Below are 19410 nucleotides of genomic sequence, written 5' to 3'. Positions count from 1 at the left end.
ATCCTTCTTCCCACTCCCTCCTGTTCCCGTCTAAATGAAATGGGCTTCCAGGTCTCTCGTTTTACGCAGGGCCAGTTTCTCTTTGCCTGACAGTGGCAAGATAAACCTGTCACCGTCAGCGGAGTAATTAACGTTAATGGAGCCCTTTCCTCAGACTGGTGAATTAAAGGCATGTTTTATGCCGCCCAAATGTGCGATCTCAGCTGCTCTCGGATGCCCACGGTTACTGACAGTTCAGTGCAGTTTGCTGTATTCTGGAACAACCGCAGTACCTGCTCTTCTAAATTTGGAATTTTTCATTTCTTCTTCTGAATTCCTATCAGATTAAATTTCTATCGATAAATAATCCATTTATGGTTGATTTGTTGCATGTTATATGTCCAATTCCCTTGCATATACCTATGCTTATGCTTATATTTACGCTTGTATTTTTTTTGGAGATGTATTCAGTTCCTTGTCAAATCAGACGCATGTCGCATTTCATAACTAGTGTAACCGCAAGAAATCTTATATGAATCAAAATCTGTCAATCATAAGTAGATGTGAATCGTATGTGGAGGTTGTTAGGATCAGCTTCCACTGATGTATGATTTGGATGTCGGCTCTCTAGCATGGATCTTCTGTTAACAACATTCTACTGACCAATTGCATCCCATAATTACCATGTGGGAGTCGCGAGACAGCCTGTTGTAGAGCTGATCGCCAGGTCAGATGGAAAACTGAGTGCAACAGCCTAACTATAAATCTACTGGATGTGCTGCTGAGATTACCTCCAGATGCGTCTCAAGGTAGAACTGGACAGATCCAATCCGTGTTTGATTTCTTGTTTTTAGACCATGCTTATCAAATAGAGCCCATCCAGTTTGTCAAGAAATCATATATGTCGCGTAAAACGTAAAAAGTGTAATTGGGGCCAGGAGTTACCCAGCGTTATACCTTGTGAGCGCGCTGGGCTGTCGCCCTGACCCCTGATTGGCCACGGCCTTCCTCAGACGCACGCGGGAGCCGAGGCTCTGGGTCCCTCAGTACGTCTCCGAGGCTCTTTTGTCAGAGATGATGGAAGTGTTACTAGCAGCTGAATGAAGACAGCGAGACAGAGGGATGACTCAGCACTTTTCCTCCCCGGCCGTACTGAAATGGCGCTTAATCTAATGACACGCTCTTTGTTCTCCCATTTTGCGAGTTCAGCATTTCGCTTGCGTGGTAGGACAAGGGTATTCCAAAGGGCAGTACGACAATAACAACTTAAAGGTTTTCAATTCCCCATGGCTAATACCCTTAGGAATCAAGATGTTAAGTGTATTTCCTGTCTTTTTATGTTTTTAGAACAGATTCATTTCATGCACGTACTTATCAGTGTCAGTGTATAATTTAAAGCATTCATGACTATCTTGTGAAGCATTGTTCCCAGCTACCTAAACTAGGTAACGAACGGGCTGCTTTTCATTGATAGTTTCGAAGATTAATGTACCTCATCATTATGCATTGTAGCAGAGCATGAAATATCTCACTGGAGGTCTTTGCTCCTGCAGCCATTCTGCTGATTTGTGTGTACTGTATTCTTGTGTGCATGTGCATATGTACTATATATACATACAGTACACCCACATACTGTACATATTACATGTGAAGTATGAATCACAACAACCTGTCTTTTTTCACAAGATGTACTGGAGGTGGGAGGTGAGATGTGGTAATAGTGCTTATGCATTAGAATTAATATATGAGTGAATTAATGAATGAAATCTTTATATTTCCTGAAGTTAATGTGTTTTCCACAAAGAGCTGAGCAAAAATATAAAACATAATAACGTTAGACGAGACTGGCAATTCACCATTTAGCACTGGGTGTCAAAATATCATATTTTTAAAAGCCTATGGCATACAATAATGAACAAATGGTCCATACTATAATAACAATAATATTATTATATGTTTTGAATGGTCAAAAATGAATCAAAAACAGTATCAGTTGATGAGTTGGATACTCTTGGGTATGACATAAGCGTTCTCTTCATCACGCACACACATATACATGCATACGTACTGTATGCAGTGTGTGTGTGTGTGTGTTTGTTGGTTCCTCTCTCTCACTCTGAGCTGGGAGCTGTCAGGGGTCCCTCAGGTTGTGTCATCCATGTCTGGGAGGTAATCGTGACTGTGGCTGTCGGACCTGCCACATCCAGCCAGGCGCTGATTTTGAGCAGGCCAGCGCACGTCCGGTCTCATCTACTCTGTGACCCAGACGGATCGCAGCCTCGAGAAAAATCGCTCCCAGCGCTGTCTTTATTCCCCTCCCTGCCCCCTGTTCGGCATGCAAGCCCACTTCCCTTTCCCTCTCATTTTGAGCACTTAGTTTCAGTTTTAGCAAATAATTGTGTATGAGCCTCCCATCCATCCATTCACCATCCATTCATCAATCTATCTATCTATCTATCTGTCTGTCACAGCAGGTCCTCCCTTCTCTCTGTCCTGTCTTTCATTCTCCTTCTCTGCTCAATCCACTTTCTCTCAAAGCAGCCACCATGTCTTTTCTCCTCGTAGTTTATCTCTCGGGCTCTACTGAACATCACAGGAGTCCGGCCAATGGTCTGGGCGATGGAGCGTTCCGTTAGCAGCAGGCTCCAGCGGCTGCACCGCGGGGCCAGATGTCCACATTCAGATTATCATCGGCTCCAGCGCACAGGAACGCAACATGGCTGCCAACAGCCAGACGTGTGGCCCCGCGCGCACGAGCACAACATGGCCGCCAGCAGCCAGGCGCGTGTGGCCCTGCGCGCAGGAGCACAACATGGCCACCAGCAGCCAGACGTGTGACCCCGCGCGCAGGAGCACAACATGGCCGCCAGCAGCCAGACGTGTGACCCCGCACGCAGGAGCACAACATGGCCGCCAGCAGCCAGACGTGTGACCCCGCGCGCAGGAGCACAACATGGCGCCAGCAGCCAGACTTGACCCTGCGCGCAGACACAAATGCTGCAGCACAGACGTCTGGCCAACCACGAGGGACAGAGGGCTGGCTCCCTTACGTGCGTCACTAGGCTGATGAAACATTAACCTAATGCGGCGCAGGAAGTGCCGAGTTCACCAAGCAGCTCTAATCTGCTCAGAGTGCCTCGTGTGTTTGGACGTATTTCTTCATCCTGACAATGGAGGAGAAGAACCGAACTTAGCAAATGAGCTGCTCGGGCTAGCGAAGCATTTCATGCTTTGGAGCTCACGCACTTTGTGGAGATTTTCCTGTCTGAAATTCCGCTTTCGCTATTATTATACTTTATTATATTAATATACTATAGCAAATCTGCACCCTCGGTGATGTGCCATTTTATCAAAATAGACACTTTCCCCATGCAGTGAGAGAGGACTATAATAAAACCGCACAATACGGTGGCGTGGTCTCATTGAGGTCTTTTGTAAATCTGATATCTGGCTGTAATATTACCACTATATATTTGCATGCATTCTCAGCAAGAGAACCTCATGATGAAAACCCAATTTCAAGTCCATTCAGTTCAATGGTGCTTTATGGGCGGGGCAACCAAGACAGTAATGCCAAAGTGTACATTAATAAATTACATATTAAGTTGAATTTAATTAAGACTATACAGCTGAACATGTAGATGTAACAATGAAAACAGCATCATTATTTCTCTCCTTTGTATTATGTTTGTGTTTGTTTCTCTCTCTCTTGCAAATTTGGTATGTACCTGTTCAGCCACAATTCTCACCATAATACCCTTTCTTCTAACAATTTTTCTTCGTGGAGGGAGAGATCAAAGCTCGGTGAAGCACTTCTCTCTGTGTTTTTTTTTTTTTTTTTTGGTTCCAGTACATATGGTTGCTATGCCAACTGCCATCTCTTTCTTGTCTCTCCAGGCCAGTGAGAATTAAGTGTGTGTGATTTCCCTGTGCGTTTGTCACTGTGTCACACAGTGCACTTTCTCTGCCCTGCAGGAGGTAGAAATGGTGGGAGCTCACCCAGGGCTTTGGCTGAAACAGCCAATCGGATCCCATTTTTGGTCTCACTTGAATGCTTTTCTGTGGTGAAAGACAGATTAACATTGCATGTGCATAATGCACACCATTGGGTTAGCTTAGCACAGAAAATGCTGTGAGAGGTCAGTGCTGGCCTGGTCATCAGATAACCTTCAGAATTTGATAAGAGGAAGGACTCGTGTGTAGCTGCCAATGTCTCCTCTCCTGGGCAATAGTCAACTCCTGAGAGAACGATGGTGAAGAGAGAAAGAGAGGAGGCAGAATGAGAGGCAGAACTGCTACTTGCGTCTTTGTTGAAAAGTATTCATGCTCGCTGTATATTTTAGCATCTGCAGAGCCACACAGATGTACATCATTTACGAAATGCATGGTTCCTGGACTATTTAATGAAGACAAGAAAAAGCAATTGCCTTCACCGGCTTTTTTCAATGAAAAGATTTGTCTCTTTTACAAGCGTAGCCTCATTCTGATAGAACTTCAGTAACACTAAGTGGCAGTCTTGCCTAAGCAAGAGTATATTGCTTTTGAGCAGGGCTTGATGGTATCTTCACTTGTGTCACTAGTACTGATGGACACATGAGATTAGAATGAGTGACCTATTTCATCCGAAAGAGGGAGTCCTTGACAGTAAAGAAAGGCAATGAGCAATGATGAGACGTGGACTATTCATAAATAAGGATTGGAAAGATATGTCTTTCTCGAAAATAACTGACTCTGCGCAACTTTTCGTAAGTACTCAAAAGTGTCTTGGCTGGGTGCTGCAAAACTTGCGAGAAAGTCTTAAATTTTGCAAGGCCATAAGATATTTTTTGTCTGACAAAATTCCTCTGGCAGTTCTGGCAGTAGCTTGGTGAACGTCTGTGTGAGGTCCTTCCCTTGAGACTGTCTGCCAAACACGGGGCAGGTTGCTGGTTTGCTGCAATGGCTGGGTGCGCTAGCCGTCATAGCAGGCCTGTGAATCAGAATATATTGTCAGTATGCAGACAGGTTTTATGTATGTATGTGTTGTTGACTGGCATTGCAGTTTTGAAAAGTCAATAGCTGTGTAAGAAAATTGTGGAGTGTAATGAAAGTATATCTCTGCCTACATGTTTTCCTCCATCATACAGTTTTTTAACAGTGCTCTAGTTGAATCCTGCATGCTTTAATGTTTGCAACAATTCACAATTGCCTGTAGAGGTAATTTTAGGTTTTAGGTTCTTTTTAGGTTTTATCATATAACCTAATTATAAAATCATTTAAACAAATAACTTGATGCCATTTTCATTTCAAGTCAAATTTACCAATATTCCAGTCTTATCTGACAGTACGCAGGCAGTTCAGTTTTTACCATCATGTTAATATCACACTCAGGAAGCAATGTTCTTAATAGCTCTATATTTGCATGGAAATCAGTATTTAATTAAGTGTGGCCTTGCATTACGCACTTATTGCCTTAAGGGAGTGTGGGGCCTCCCATTGCATGTGAAGCATCAGACACTTTTCCTCTTGCTTTTAATATCAGCAGCTACAAAACAAAGCAGTCATACGTCCCTGTGAACACGGTTGCCGTGTCTCAATGCCTGCGTCACCGGGCACCTTTCCAAAAAAGCACCGTTGTTATGGTGACAACGAGGGGCACCAGTCGGTGTAGAAACTGTTATCTCTCTCTCTTTCTCTCTCTCTCAATCATTAATGAAAGACTCTCACACCACACTTTCACTAAAGCATTTGTTTTTCAGCTTGCACATGGCTAAGAATGAGACCTGATATTTAAGAAGGCTGTATTCCAAATGTCACATGCCACAGCAGCAGGATATATTTAAATGCATTTTCTAAAATTAAACTGAAAAACTTTAAACAGTAAGTAGACCGTTTGAAATCAGCCCTTTGCCCACAATGGTATGATACCACATGATACTTTTCTCCCAAACCAGCAGACATGTAGCAGCGATGCTAATTACCACCTTGAGAGCTGTGGTCAGTCATGGAGAAAGAGTGGGAGTGCAGAACAGAGATATACTGTACACCTGTCCTTGCTATTGCTTTTGCAGCTGAAATCTGCCTCTCAGTTCCGCCCTTTCATCTCCCTCCTACATACCTGTCTTTCTCAAGCGCCTCCGTACAGCCTGTGTGTGACAGGAAACTCGATGTGGTCATGATGGTGGTGGTGACATCAGGGAGAAAGGTCATTGGCTAATAACCTTTAAGTATCTTGATTCTAGCTAGTAACTTTTGAAGGCTTGCCGTCCTGCCCTGCCTAGTAACCACACAACTTATCATACAGTAAGTAGCACTGAAAGCCCATGGTTTTAGTTGCTAGTGGCTGATAGTCTTCAAGGTTTGAGACAGTGACATTGAAGGATTTTGGTTTTAGCCAGCCTTAGGGCATATGTAGAAAACCATCGTATGTTAAAATGTGGTTTAAAAAAAAGCGATTTAAAAAAAAAATGGAGATGGGGCAAAAAGAGCAAGTAATTTAATCTTTTGTAAATGGTAAATGGACTGCATTTATATAGCGCTTTTATCCAAAGCGCTTTACAATTGATGCCTCTCAATCACCAGAGCAGTTAGGGGTTAGGTGTCTTGCTCAGGGACACTTCGACACGCCCAGGGTGGGAATCGAACCGGCAACCCTCCGACTGCCAGACAACCGCTCTTACCTCCTGAGCTATTGTCTTATTTCTTGCCTTTATTTCAATAAAATATGACAACTTCTGGCATTTGTCTTGTGTATTTCATGATATCTGGTGCTTCCCTCTGAACTGTGCAACTTTTTTTTTTTTACTTTCTCAAAATTATTCACCCACCAGACTCCTCTTCATATTCCATTTAAGTAAGGAAGACAAAATTATTTCACTATATTTGATTGTTAAACTTCGTAAGCATCGTTATTTGGTTTCCCCAATCTTTTGTCCTCAAGTTATCTGTCGCTGAATCCGTTGTGTGGAGTTTGGCATATGAAAGTGGCCTTCATCCAAGCCTGGAAAGTAGACAATGACAACTTGCATTCTGTTACCTTGGAGACCCAAAAGCTGAGCTGAAAGTGAGGTCAATTGTGAGTGCTCCTGCAGTACATTTTATGTCTCTAAGCTCTGCGACTTAAAAAAGCAAAGCTTAAGTGTAGGCTGATTGCCATTTGAAAGTGACAAATTTGAGTCCTGTACATTTATTATTATTAGTAGAAGTATAATTAATAGTATTATGATACTAGTGATCTTGTGATTATTATTTTCATTGTTATTTCCAAAGGATGTCATTTGTGCCTTTTATAGATATCAAAACTTCATACTAGTAACAAGGGTGGTAACCCAACTTCCGACAACATGCCACACAGTTTAATGATTCCTTGCAGCAACAACGATCTGAACCAGAACACTTGTTTCAGGTGGACAAGGAGATTTTTTTTTTTGGCCAGTTAATCTAGGCATTATTTCTGTAGGTGTTGTAGTTGAAATGATCAGATTAGCCATTTGGCTAGTTTTCCACTGGACCTTTAAAGACCACTGCCTCTACTTGGCCTCTAATGCCATTTCTTGCCATTGCAACTTGGCTTCTCCACCCAAGTATATACTAAGAATGACCCTGTACACTAGCCAGGGCAAATTTACAGATTTTCAGTCATTTTTTTTGTTTATGTAAATTGGCAAATCTTTAAATATGGCAGATTTTGAGCAGACAGGTCTGTGACATTTCAGCAGTGCAGGAAGGAGGTAAAGGATCGTTCATGACGCACAGTGTGACTGCTGCAACAACACAGACGTGATGAGTTGATGAGTCTAGAAGATTCCGCCTGACATCCAGGCTGGTTCAGCTGCCTTTCCTGGCAGGGTGTTCAGCCACTCATCTCTTTGGAGTATCCACTTTCACTCATCCATATGGACTCTACAGATTTCTAGCTCTAAATATATTCTCCTTAAACTTTAATATCCCCTTTTAAACTTTCATTTAGCCTACATGAGAACAGCACAGGAAGTAACATTTTTCCTTTGCAAGAACTGGGCCCAGTGATGTCAAGGGAAAAGCTTTCATTTCATAATTTAACTGGATTATTCAAGAACCTGCTGGTGCACTATTATGTGAGTCATAAATAGTTCCTGTCCTTTTAGACAGCATTTTGATTTACCTCAAGGGTACATGCTACTGACTGTGATGATGGAAACTCTATATCATTTTTTCATCGTGGCCGGAGCAGGGTTTATTATCTCAGTCATGATGTATGGCACACTCATCTCAAGGGGGTGAGATTAAGATTGAGATATGCTATCAGTCAGTCTGACCACATTGATACATTTATTTACAGCAGGGCTGCCCAACCCTGTTTCTGGAGATCTACTGTCCTTGGTTTTCCTTTCAATCCTAATTTGGCACACCTGATTCTTCTAATTAGAATCTCAACGAGATCCCTAGCTGTTGAATGAGGTGTTCTTTGTTTGGGTTGGAGTGAAAATGTATAGGATGGCAGATCACCAGGAACAGGGTTGGGGAGGTCTGATTTTAACAGGCATTCTAATGTTGCTACAGTATGACTTTTGGGTGTGATTTGCAGGAACAGGATGTATTCTCATCACTTATAAGATCTATTGATTATGTATATCTAATATGTATATCTAGAAGGTGTTTTTATCTACTATCTAATATGATGACTTGAATTTGAAGGTGTGTCATCGTAAATGTGTTTTCTGTTGAAAATCTCGTTTTGTCAGAATGATTAATGCAATGCTCTAGCTCTGCACTAATACTGGAAATTTTATTAAAGCAGTATCTTCCTAAACCTTTTAACACTGGTTCTATTTGTTCTTGCGACCATGACAGTTATTTCTTCAAAGATTGTAAGTGTTCAGTGAAACAAGTGTGATTTTGCGAGTATCACTGGACGGGGAAGCTGTGAACATTAGTCAGTGGCAGGTGAGGTTCACCATTTTACAGGAATCATCTTTGTGTTTTGGAAAGCTTCCTACATTCAGTCAACATCTGTCTGTCCACTCTGTGTTTCTCCTGTGGTCCCAGTGACCAGATACTTTACCCTTGTGTCCCTGGCGTCATCGGACTGCCATGGCAACGGAGCGCAGGTATTTTGGAGGGACGGAGGGGGCTGAGAGAGGCTGACTTGCTGTCTCTGCATTGGCGCTTGCAGGGCCCTGTTTGACTACGAGAAGGCCAAGGACAGCGGCCTGCCCAGCCAGGGCCTCAGCTTCAGGTACGGGGACATCCTCCACGTCACCAACGCCTCCGATGATGAGTGGTGGCAGGCCAGGAGGGTCACCCCCGATGGGGACAGCGAGGAGATGGGCGTCATCCCCAGCAAGAGGAGGTATGCCGGCAGTGTTGCCGCAGCGACGGGTGTCCGACTTGCCCGGGCAAATGAGTCACACCCATCGTGGCATTAGTGTATGCTTGGCTGACATGTTTTTGTAACACCTCACAATGACCTTTAGATGGTCTGTGAACACATTACTGACTGCAAATGATCAGTCGCAGTACATCCCTGCATTACACCCCCTTGCCAAAAGCGGAGAATAGATTTTCACCACAAAAGCATTGTGTTCGGTTGTGTTTGACAATGTTTGAAATTATGCAGGGCCTGGGATATGTAGTTCCCAATCTTTATATTTTTTTTGGTATGTTTCTTGTTTTTTCATAATTAAAAATTTATGTAAATGTTTAATCATTTTCTTAAAGTGTGACTTATGTACTTTTCTTTATGTTCACATTCTGCCATTAGCTTGTCTGACAAACCAAGCATGTTTAAAGCTAAAATATTTAGGACTTCAGCCATCCTCCATAGTGCTGGCCATGAATATTTGACCAATAAAATTCTCAGTGGAAGTACTGCCCTGAACCTTATTCATTTTGTACTTTTTAAAGGATTGAGCACCTAGTCTTAGTCATTATCATATGATGCCGAGTGTGTTTCTTTTTATAATTCCTCATAAATAATTGATTGCAGATGAGAACATATGCATAAACATATAAAGCCACTTTTTGTGCTTATTAAGTTAGTCTGACATCAGAGAATGATGAATCATTTATGTTTCAATGTCACTATAAGCATTAATTAGGCTTCTGCTTCTGTAGTTTTTCTGCCCTGGATAACGTTTCTGATGTGTTAATTAAAATGTGACCAAGTGAATGCCACAGAAATTAAAAATGGAGGTGGGGAGTGTCGATAAATAATGAATGTTTTACATTAATTTACATTTCATTATTTGTATGATCGAATAATCTCTTAACGTTAGTCTGTTTGTTTTCCCAGGGTGGAGAGGAAAGAACGGGCAAGACTAAAAACAGTGAAGTTTAATGCCAAACCAGGAACAATTGATTCTAAAGGGGTAAGTCGACATTACTGAAAAACAAAAGTGGCTCATAAACAATGCAACTAATTCCTGAATAAGGAGGTTTCTGTACTAGCACAGTACTCCTCATAGCATTTTATAGTTCATTAGCGAAATATGCTACACTGCAGTATCTTCACTGCTGGGGTTGAAAATATAGGTAATTGAAAGGAAACCTGCCCTGTGAACAAATTAATGTAATTTAAAATTAGTTTTATAGCTGTGACTTTTTAAATGTGTGCCCTTGGCTACATCCTTGATATGAGAAAATTAGCCATATTGTATGCTTAGTTGCATGCATCGTCATACAGAATTACTAGAAATAGAATGAATCGCTATCAATTCTGACTAGCGGAATTGCTCCTACTGAGTTAGTAGGTTATGGTAAATTTAATTATTGAACTGTAGATCTTGAAATAGTGTTAGTTTGGCTAAAACATAACCATCATTTGAATGGACAGAGCTGAAATTATTTTTCGTACTTTTGTTTTGTACTGCAGCTGTGGCTTAATATTGTAGTTAGACCTATACAGTAGGTACAGCAAAAATGGCTAGCTTTTGTAATGGTCTTGATTGGCAGGATCTAGCTCAGCCTGCCTAGTGACTGCCAGCCCAGTTCCCTGATAGGTCTGCAATTACCTTACTGTGTAATTATCTATGCTAAGAGATTTTCATTTCAATCATGCGTGCAGCAATAGACCAGCAATACACTGCAGATTTAGGCTACTGTAGCATTGGCCGTGAGAGTAGGGGTTTAACACAGTTCATCTGCAGCCATTGTGTCCCTGCACAACATACAAGTTAATCCGATTGTTCGTCAAAACTATGAAGGCTAGTTCTACTTCCATGTATTTACATTTCCTTTGTTATTCTATTAACCATGTGAAGAGCAAGTTGTTTGGAATGTCTGTTTCAAATTTCTAGATCGGTGTTTTGGAACTGAAGTGCTTTCAATCACCAGTAGTGATTTTTACATCAGCATTAAATGTTCAGTTGAGAACATTCTAATCACATATTTCCAATCTTACACCTTAAAGAGTTAAAATATTTGTATTTGTCAGAATGCCAAAGGTCCACACTATTAATCATTTCATGTGTCTCATTGCACAGTTTATTCTAAAATAGAGCAACAGTAGGCTACATTTTCATAGATTAGTCTAGCCTACAGTAAGACCCTTCTCATGAGTATTATTTTCTAAACAAAGCCACAATTCAAATGAACATACGCAGGGATGTGAAGTCCTTTTGTATCCATGGCAACTTGACAGCCCACTTCTAGAAGGTGTGAGAGAGAGAGAGGTTTAGTGGAGTGTGGGCTCGGTTTTGATTTGGTGACAGTATAGCACGGTGGCTCTTAGTCAGGTTTGTATCTAAAGGACATTGGCGTGTCTTTGGGGACAGGAAGAAGCTTAAGAGGCGAGTTTTAATTAAAGGTCTTTCGTCAGCTTAAGCTTAAACCAGCGACGTGCATAACTGATCGTGTTTCGATGCCTGCTTATTTAATTGTCATGACTGACATATATTGTTTTTATGGTAAGCTAATGCACAAAGGCATCTCTGGTTTCAGTTTGTCGCCTTGCAGAATAAACGTGTAGCTTTCTCTTCACAGTTTATTCACGGTGGGCTACAGTGTCACTAACTGTGTAACAGTGTGAAAACAACTTTTTTATGTCCAATAAATAAAATATGTACACATATGTAATATCTGATTATCAGCCAATATTTTGCCTAGAGATGCAGAATAATTCTACTTAATTGGATGATCTTCAATTATATTTAATGTGTTATATTATAAAATATTTTATGTATTTTAATGTTCAAATTAATAAATACAAATCAGCAAAATAAAAGTTTTGAATGGACTGAAATGGATGATGTTAAATGCAAAATTTTTCAAGAGACTAGCTGACTATTGGTAACTAGTGTGATGGATATTGTAGGCCTGCTGTTATCACTTGCACTGCAGCATAAACATTTTAACTCAGAACATTCATCAAATGACAAAAGAATATGATGTATCTACTGTTGATCAAGATCCTGAAATGGTAGTCATTTTCAGTAACTTTCTAACTTACCTAAAGTAATACCATTTTTATTTTTAACAAATAAACGTTATTTTATTAAACTAATTGTTTTGCCTTACACATCCAGATTTGTTTTTAGATTATTTTTTGAGAGACATAAATGCGTTCACCCCACCCTTCCGACAGATCATTACAACAGCACTATTTTAGTTTCTCAAAATTGCATTAAATACATCTCACCGGATCCCATTCTGTGTTCCTGGAATCTGCATGGTCGCTAACTGGGTTTGAGAAATGCATTTCTATTGGCACATTTTCATTCTTCATCCATGCATAGCATGGCTCTTGATGTTTTCTTTTCTGCATGGCGTCAAGTGTGTTGTTTTTGCAGACGTTTTCACATCTCATGTCTGTAATTTTATTCTGAACGTTTAACCATTTTAACAAATGTTCCTGAATGCTTCAGGTGCAACTGTGGCACGAGCAGCTGTGACAGCAGTCTCTTGGTAGGTCTCTGAACCATAATATTAGCTAAAGCGCTGTAATAACAATCAGTCACGACTCCTACTGTTTCACCTACTTCCAGTCAGTGTTTTGACACTGAAGCTAATTGCCTTCATTTTGAGCGAAAACTGACAGTTGGTCAGTTATGCAGAAGTCTGCGGCACAGTTGTAAATTTACCCATATTTGGAAGTAGAATTTTCCGTAGTTAAAACACCCCTGAAAATACAGATGCAGTGACATTAGGTCTGTGTGAGAACTGGCCAGAGCCTGACTTTGCTGTAAAAGAGCCACTATGGTCTGCAGCGTGCTCCATGCTCACCAATGCGCAGTCACTGCTGTTCCTCCCACCTTTGCCACTAGTTGTTTTGTCAGCATGATTGTGACAACAATTAGACATCCCTGTTTGCCCCATGCCCTTTCTCCTTCACAGTCATTCAATGACAAGCGTAAAAAGAACTTCATCTTTTCACGAAAATTCCCATTCTACAAGAACAAGGAGCCGGGTGAGGCAGAGGGCAGTGACTCTGAACGTAAGTAGACCTCCAGGGGATGCACACACACACACACACGCACACGTTTAGGCTCCAGGTAGCAGGCCACACACAGGTGCAGGTACACGTGCGTGCGTGCCGGGTTAGGGCCCTTCTTCGGAGCCTGTGACTGCTCCGTCTCTGGCTGTTTCTGGGTCCTTCTGGAATGATGGGGAAATGAAGGCCTATTCAAAGTCTGCTTGCGACTCGCAGACTAACACTTTTTCAGAGACCAGCCGCCTCTCTCAGATTTGGCCAATTAAACCCCAGTAAGGTTTTCTTTTAATTTATTTTTTTAATTTTTTACCAAGAACTAAACCAAGCAGAGTGTCATAAAAATGGCAACTGATGCTGAGGTTTGAATATTAAAATTTTATTAAAGTGGCGAAGAGTGAGAGAGGGGCTGGTTCTGCTCAGTGTCTGGTCGTGCGAGTGGCGAGCAGGGGTAGAATCGGACCTGACTCCAGATGGGCCCACCCGTGGGCCGGGACGCGTTCCCTCCTAACTCCACTGACCTCTTCCTTCCTCTTCTGCGGTTATTCCCCCCTCTCTCCCTCTCCGCTCTCTGGGGACCGCTGAGTAGGACATCCCAGGGATAGGTGACGACGGGTATGGGACAAAGACACTGAGTAAGTTGGGCAGGAATGGTCTCGTCTGTAACATTCTATTTATCGATATGATTTTACTTTTTGTTTGTTAATGTTTTATTTTTGTTTATTTATTTATTTTTGTCTTTAACAAGCTCTTTCTGAGAACCTGTCAGCATGCACTGAGGGAATAGCTGTATGTTTGAACCTTAACCCCCTCACCAGGTCGTGAATGTCCCCAGTTTGTTTTTTCCTTGTCCCTGGTTTACGCTCATGTGTTTTGTTTTATTTTCATTTTAAAAGAGACAAAATAATAATATTGCATGACGCAGAACGGGCACACGTTTGATTAACATTGGCCTTATTTAGAGAACGGCCAGTCCATGTCTCTCTCGGTCCTGTCATGTGACAGTCCTACGAGTGTTGCCCTGGCCTCCATTTGAATCGGCCATACCTAGGACAGCTCACTGGCAGTGCCTCTGGAATGCTGAATCCTTTTTTTGTTCTTCATCAAATATGTAACGAGCTGACAAGGTTCCTTCTCTGTGTGTCTCTGTTCCATCCGCATGCAGCCGTCCCTTTTAAAGAAGAGTGTGGAAAATGTCCACGCTTGATCTGCAACCCCGTTCTTCCCCTGATGCTGGTGTCATATTGCTATTGAAGTCATCTATTGTTTGTTTCAAAGCTTGGAATAACAACGAGGAGAACATTGCATGCATCCACATATTTTTCTCACTGGATCAATGCAGAACTGTAAACCTGCTAACAGAGCAATACACTGGCCCGCGTTGGCATCAATCATTGTTCTGTGGCAATTCCTGCATACACTGTGCCTATACACTATAAAGCATTACATGAAATGCCATGATATGTAGAAAAGGTTGTTAGTGGTGCTAAAAGAATTCTGTTGAGGTTATACACAGCTAGAAATTGTCAGGTTACAGTCATTAGCTAAAAGTAAAATAGGGGACTGCAGTTTTAAACATTTCATGGGTGCCTGTGTATGCTGCTGTGGTTTCCTCAAATCTCACAATAAATGCAGTGATGTGGCTGTAGAAGTTATATATGGACAAAAAATGTAACTATATCATAATATAATAAGTGAATTTTTTATCTCAGCATTTGGACAGATTGAAACATGGATTACAGCTAATTATTTTTATCATTGTTACCTTAAGTTGTTGAAAAATAGGTTTTTTCAATGTGAATTATTTTGCTGAATGTGAATGATGCACCAGTATGCTGGTATGATCTCCAAAACTGTTCCTTATTTCTGAAATATTTGTGGTTTTGTTGTGTTCATTGTGCCTTTGGTGCATTCGGCCTTGCTCCAACAAAAGTACGGTGTCATTATGACATTATTTAAGTGTGGATTCCAAACACAAAAACACAGGTGTTGTTACCCTTCTCTCGCCCTACCGTGCCTATTCAACTGCTTAGCACGTAGTGTTCATTTTCTAGGCATAATAAACTGATAATATCTTTACAGGCTAAGCAAGCTTCTCCACAAATCAGTGGACAGCTTTAATCCTTGTTCAGCATAATACCCCCCCAATATCCATATCCAGTATCCCACAGAGGGATAATGCAGGGGGTGGGGCCTCCGAGGGTCATCAGGGGGGCTGAATGATGTATGCACCGTCTGCACTCAGCCTCAAAGCCATCCATCAAAGTGGGTGGGAGGGGCTGGGGCGATTGCTTTTGGAACAGCTGCTCTGCACCTCTGCCAAGAGAGGGATGGATCGGTCTGAGCAGAGATGCCTTCCCCCCACCCATGCACTCTGTAGGCCCCTGAGCAAACTCACCTTCATTACGCAGCAATCAAGAGAGGCGTCAGGAAGCACTGCAGTACCTCTCAGCCTCCCCTATCTGCACATGCTCAGTGAGCAGCACCACAAGGTGTGTTGGAGTGGGTGGGAAGAGGCGTGACTGCAGAATTTCCCAAGGCTTTTATATTGATGAATGTACCCAGATGAAATTGATTTTTGGAAATTCTCCCTGGTGCACATCGTAGGTTTCTGTTCCCCCCCCCCCTTGCCTCTCAAAAAGGAAGACATTGGGATTCGAGGTGTAATAAGTGTGGTGTTCGGAACAATAAGAGCTGCCTTTCAGAAGGATGTGGTCCAGAATTAGAATAATCCTGTGGTCTCCTGCATCCACATGGAAGACGAGACACTGGCTGGATTCAGTGAACATATGTCCTTAACTTAAATTCCAGTGATTTTGTCTTCTTCACAAACATAGATTGGCCAAAACGTGCCAAACTGTTCGTATAGAAAATGAAATTGACCATTTGTAGCAAGACGAAGCTATGGAGAAATGTTGATCAAACAGACCAGCGTCTTCAAAGCAGTGTTGCTTACATTACTCAAAGCCTATTAGGACATCCATCATATCTCATTACAGTGTTGGGCCCTGCGTTCTACTTTCTGGATCCTTGTCTTCACGTAAGCACAGTTGCACAGTACATGTCACATCGGAATGTTTTGCATGACCCATCTCCTTGGCACTCCCCCATCCCCCGCTATATTCAAACAACCCGTCGGAAATGACCATCTTTCTCTGTCACCAGGGAGCCAAGAGGATTTAATCCTATCCTATGAGCCAGTCATCCGCCAAGAGAGTAAGTGCTTCTCTTTTTCTTTTTTTCTTGATTAATGCATTAGGTTATGCATTAATCAAGGGTTCTGTATCCAATCACATGGCTGCCTGCCCATACTGTTGTGCCATTGGTTATTTGCTTTACAGGTGTTCTTGTCAGGGCCGCCTAACTAGCATAGATTGCATTATTATCATTTTATTACATCACCATATCGATTTACACAGTGGCTAAAGTATCATACTCAAGGGTAATAATAACTACTCCCCTGTAATCGTGTTACACAGTGTACTTGTATCACATGGGAGTTAATGTAGTGCTGCCATAAAAATGGCATTATCTGAAGTGATATTGATTAGATATGAATGATACGTAACACAGTCCAGTATGCCACATCACCATAAGGCCTGGCCCAGTGAGCCAAATCAGATGCGCATCACAATCTGTTTACAAGTATTTCTGGGTTGACAAGTGACTTCCAGTTTGTATTGATTGGCTGTCAGTGCAATGACATGGAACTTAATGCTGTTATAAATTGCTGTTTTTATTTTTTGCACACCAGTTGTACTGAAACATGTTTATTTTTTATTTTGAGGTTATTTTTGCAGTCCATGAAGAGACAGCATGTATATAAATCTAAAAAATCTAAGCCTCTGTTGAACATTGTAATGAAATACCATACACAGTGCAATCTTGACATTTTAATGTTTTTTTGCACTCAAGAGTATATTTAACATATTCAAGTTTATTTCCTTTGTAAGTGCAGAGAGGTATTTGATTGCAATCATGCATGTGTTCACGTTCTTTTATCTTTTTGTAATTTTTCTGCTGTATTATATTTCATGAAATATTGTGACGGACCCTAGTACTGTGTGAGATTTAGAGGAGGTAAGGTTTTGGTCTAGCTTGTGAAAAGGGCCAAGATGTAGGGCAAGCATATCGTTAGACAGGACAAAATGTTTGTGTAGGTGAACGTGTTTGTTTCATTGCGATTAAAAGGGGGCTGCCACATCACTTTTTTTACTGCACAATAAGTAGAGCACACAACCGCAGTGTGAAAGCGAGATGTGGTCACTCGCTATGCTGTTCTATTTAAAGAAAAAAACCATCAAGCTGTCCTCCTAGTCTGACTGAAACCTTCCCATTCATGGGCAATGCTTTAGCCAATTGTGCATAATCCTGTATAGCTACTGCTGCAGTTGACACTGGCATGGTCCAGATTTGAAAGCAGACCTTTGGGTCATCCATACACTTAGAACTGTGCCTTAACAAGATGGGGCACCCAAGAGCCCCATGTATGGCCTTCCTAACACATTACCTGGGGTTTTGGTTTCTGTCATCTTGCCTTTAATTTGACATTAAATGGCGTTCATTGACACATATATTCACTAATGGACATTTCTTTTCCATGTAATATGTCAGATGATAGTTTTACGGTTTAAAAAAAAAAGGCTTCATGCTTTTAATCAGCACAGCTTACATGGTTTGTGGGTTCATAATTAAGACATTTGTTGTGTTTGACATTTGTGGCTTTGTGTTTCCTGAGTAGTTACCTACGCCAGACCAGTCATCATCCTTGGACCCATGAAGGACAGAATCAACTGATTTAATATCGGAGTTCCCGGACAAATTTGGATCATGCGTGCCACGTAAGTATGCAGCACTATCAGTACATCTGATGCTATAAGAATAAAAACTTAAGAATACGTAATGACAAAAAAATAGGCCTTTCAGTCTACCTAGGCTCACCAGTGACCTACAAACTAAAGGATATCCAAAACTGTGTCAAGTCTGAGCTTGAATACCCCAATAAATAGCTGTTCTTCTGAGGGGTCATCGTCTTCTCCTTGTAAACCTGTACAAATGGTGCTTCTCAGGATGCAGTGCTGCTGGATTTTCAGACCACGTGGAATGACATAGTTGATGAAAAGGTCTGATGTAGGTTGTGCTCGTGGTCCAAAGATGTTCCTGTATAAGTTGAACCTCCTCATTTCAGCCATAGTTGTTCTGTTGTGTTGTGGGCTGAATATTAGGAGAAGGTGATGGTGCTGACATAATGGGGGACCTCTTTGTTGCATTTACATGTTGTGTTAAAAGAAACAGGGGTGTTTGTACTATCTAGGTGTGGCAGGGTTAGACTCTCAACCAGTTTGAGTAGTGACCCTGAGGTGTAACCACCTTCCCACATACAGGACATCTACCGTTGATCATTTTTATCATAAATGCCTCAGTTCTGTTCATTGAAACATTTTCTTCAGAAATATGTTGTAAGCAGTGCATGCAGTAGGTATAGTATTTGCGTCTTAATTTCATGTTACGTATGTTGTTCTGTTGGTCATTTTTTCTTTCTTTTACTTTTTTTCTCTTTTATTTTCCTTTTTTGTACTTTCAGTAAATTGATTTTTTTCCCATAAGAGTCTTGTTCATTCTGGTGAGCAGTAATGAAGCATTGTCATTTAAAATGTGTACAGTTGCTGAAATACTTGACAGTGTGTTCAGAATAGATGTCTAAATCAGTACTTCGTCCAGCTCAATTTATTAAATGCAGAACTGACACATTTGAATTATGATCTACATATTTTAATACATCACCAGTTTTCTTCATGGTGTTGTGGACATTTTCTTTTTGAACATCTTGTTTTGTTTGTTTTAATTCACATTTCTTTTTATTCATTTTGAATACCTTTTGAAGCGGCTAACTGTTCAGGGCGCATGGGTGAGTAAGTGAAGTAGCCATTGCTATAAAGCAAGTAGTGTCATAAACTGAACACTGTGGTTGTTTGTGAACACCTGTTACTATGTAGACTTGTTTGTTCCGGTGTAAAGCAAGGCTTGCAGTATACTTGCTGCTGCTG

At 41.4% G+C, this 19410-nt stretch overlaps 1 protein-coding gene across 1 annotated transcript in view; it reads left to right on the top strand.

The window, feature by feature from the left end:
* dlg2 (discs, large homolog 2 (Drosophila)) overlaps positions 1-19410 on the top strand; it is a 221853-nt gene that overhangs the window by 196999 nt on the left and 5444 nt on the right. Inside the window, 6 exon segments of the mRNA XM_064351137.1 lie at positions 9113-9289; positions 10232-10307; positions 13270-13369; positions 16529-16579; positions 18105-18156; positions 18158-18204. Of these exon segments, the coding sequence (XP_064207207.1) occupies positions 9113-9289; positions 10232-10307; positions 13270-13369; positions 16529-16579; positions 18105-18156; positions 18158-18204 (503 nt within the window).

This window comes from Anguilla rostrata, chromosome 9 (genome assembly GCF_018555375.3).
Source record: "Anguilla rostrata isolate EN2019 chromosome 9, ASM1855537v3, whole genome shotgun sequence".
Lineage (NCBI taxonomy): Eukaryota > Metazoa > Chordata > Actinopteri > Anguilliformes > Anguillidae > Anguilla > Anguilla rostrata.
The sequence above is the reverse complement of the archived record's forward strand: the minus strand, read 5'-3'. Positions and strand labels throughout refer to the sequence as shown.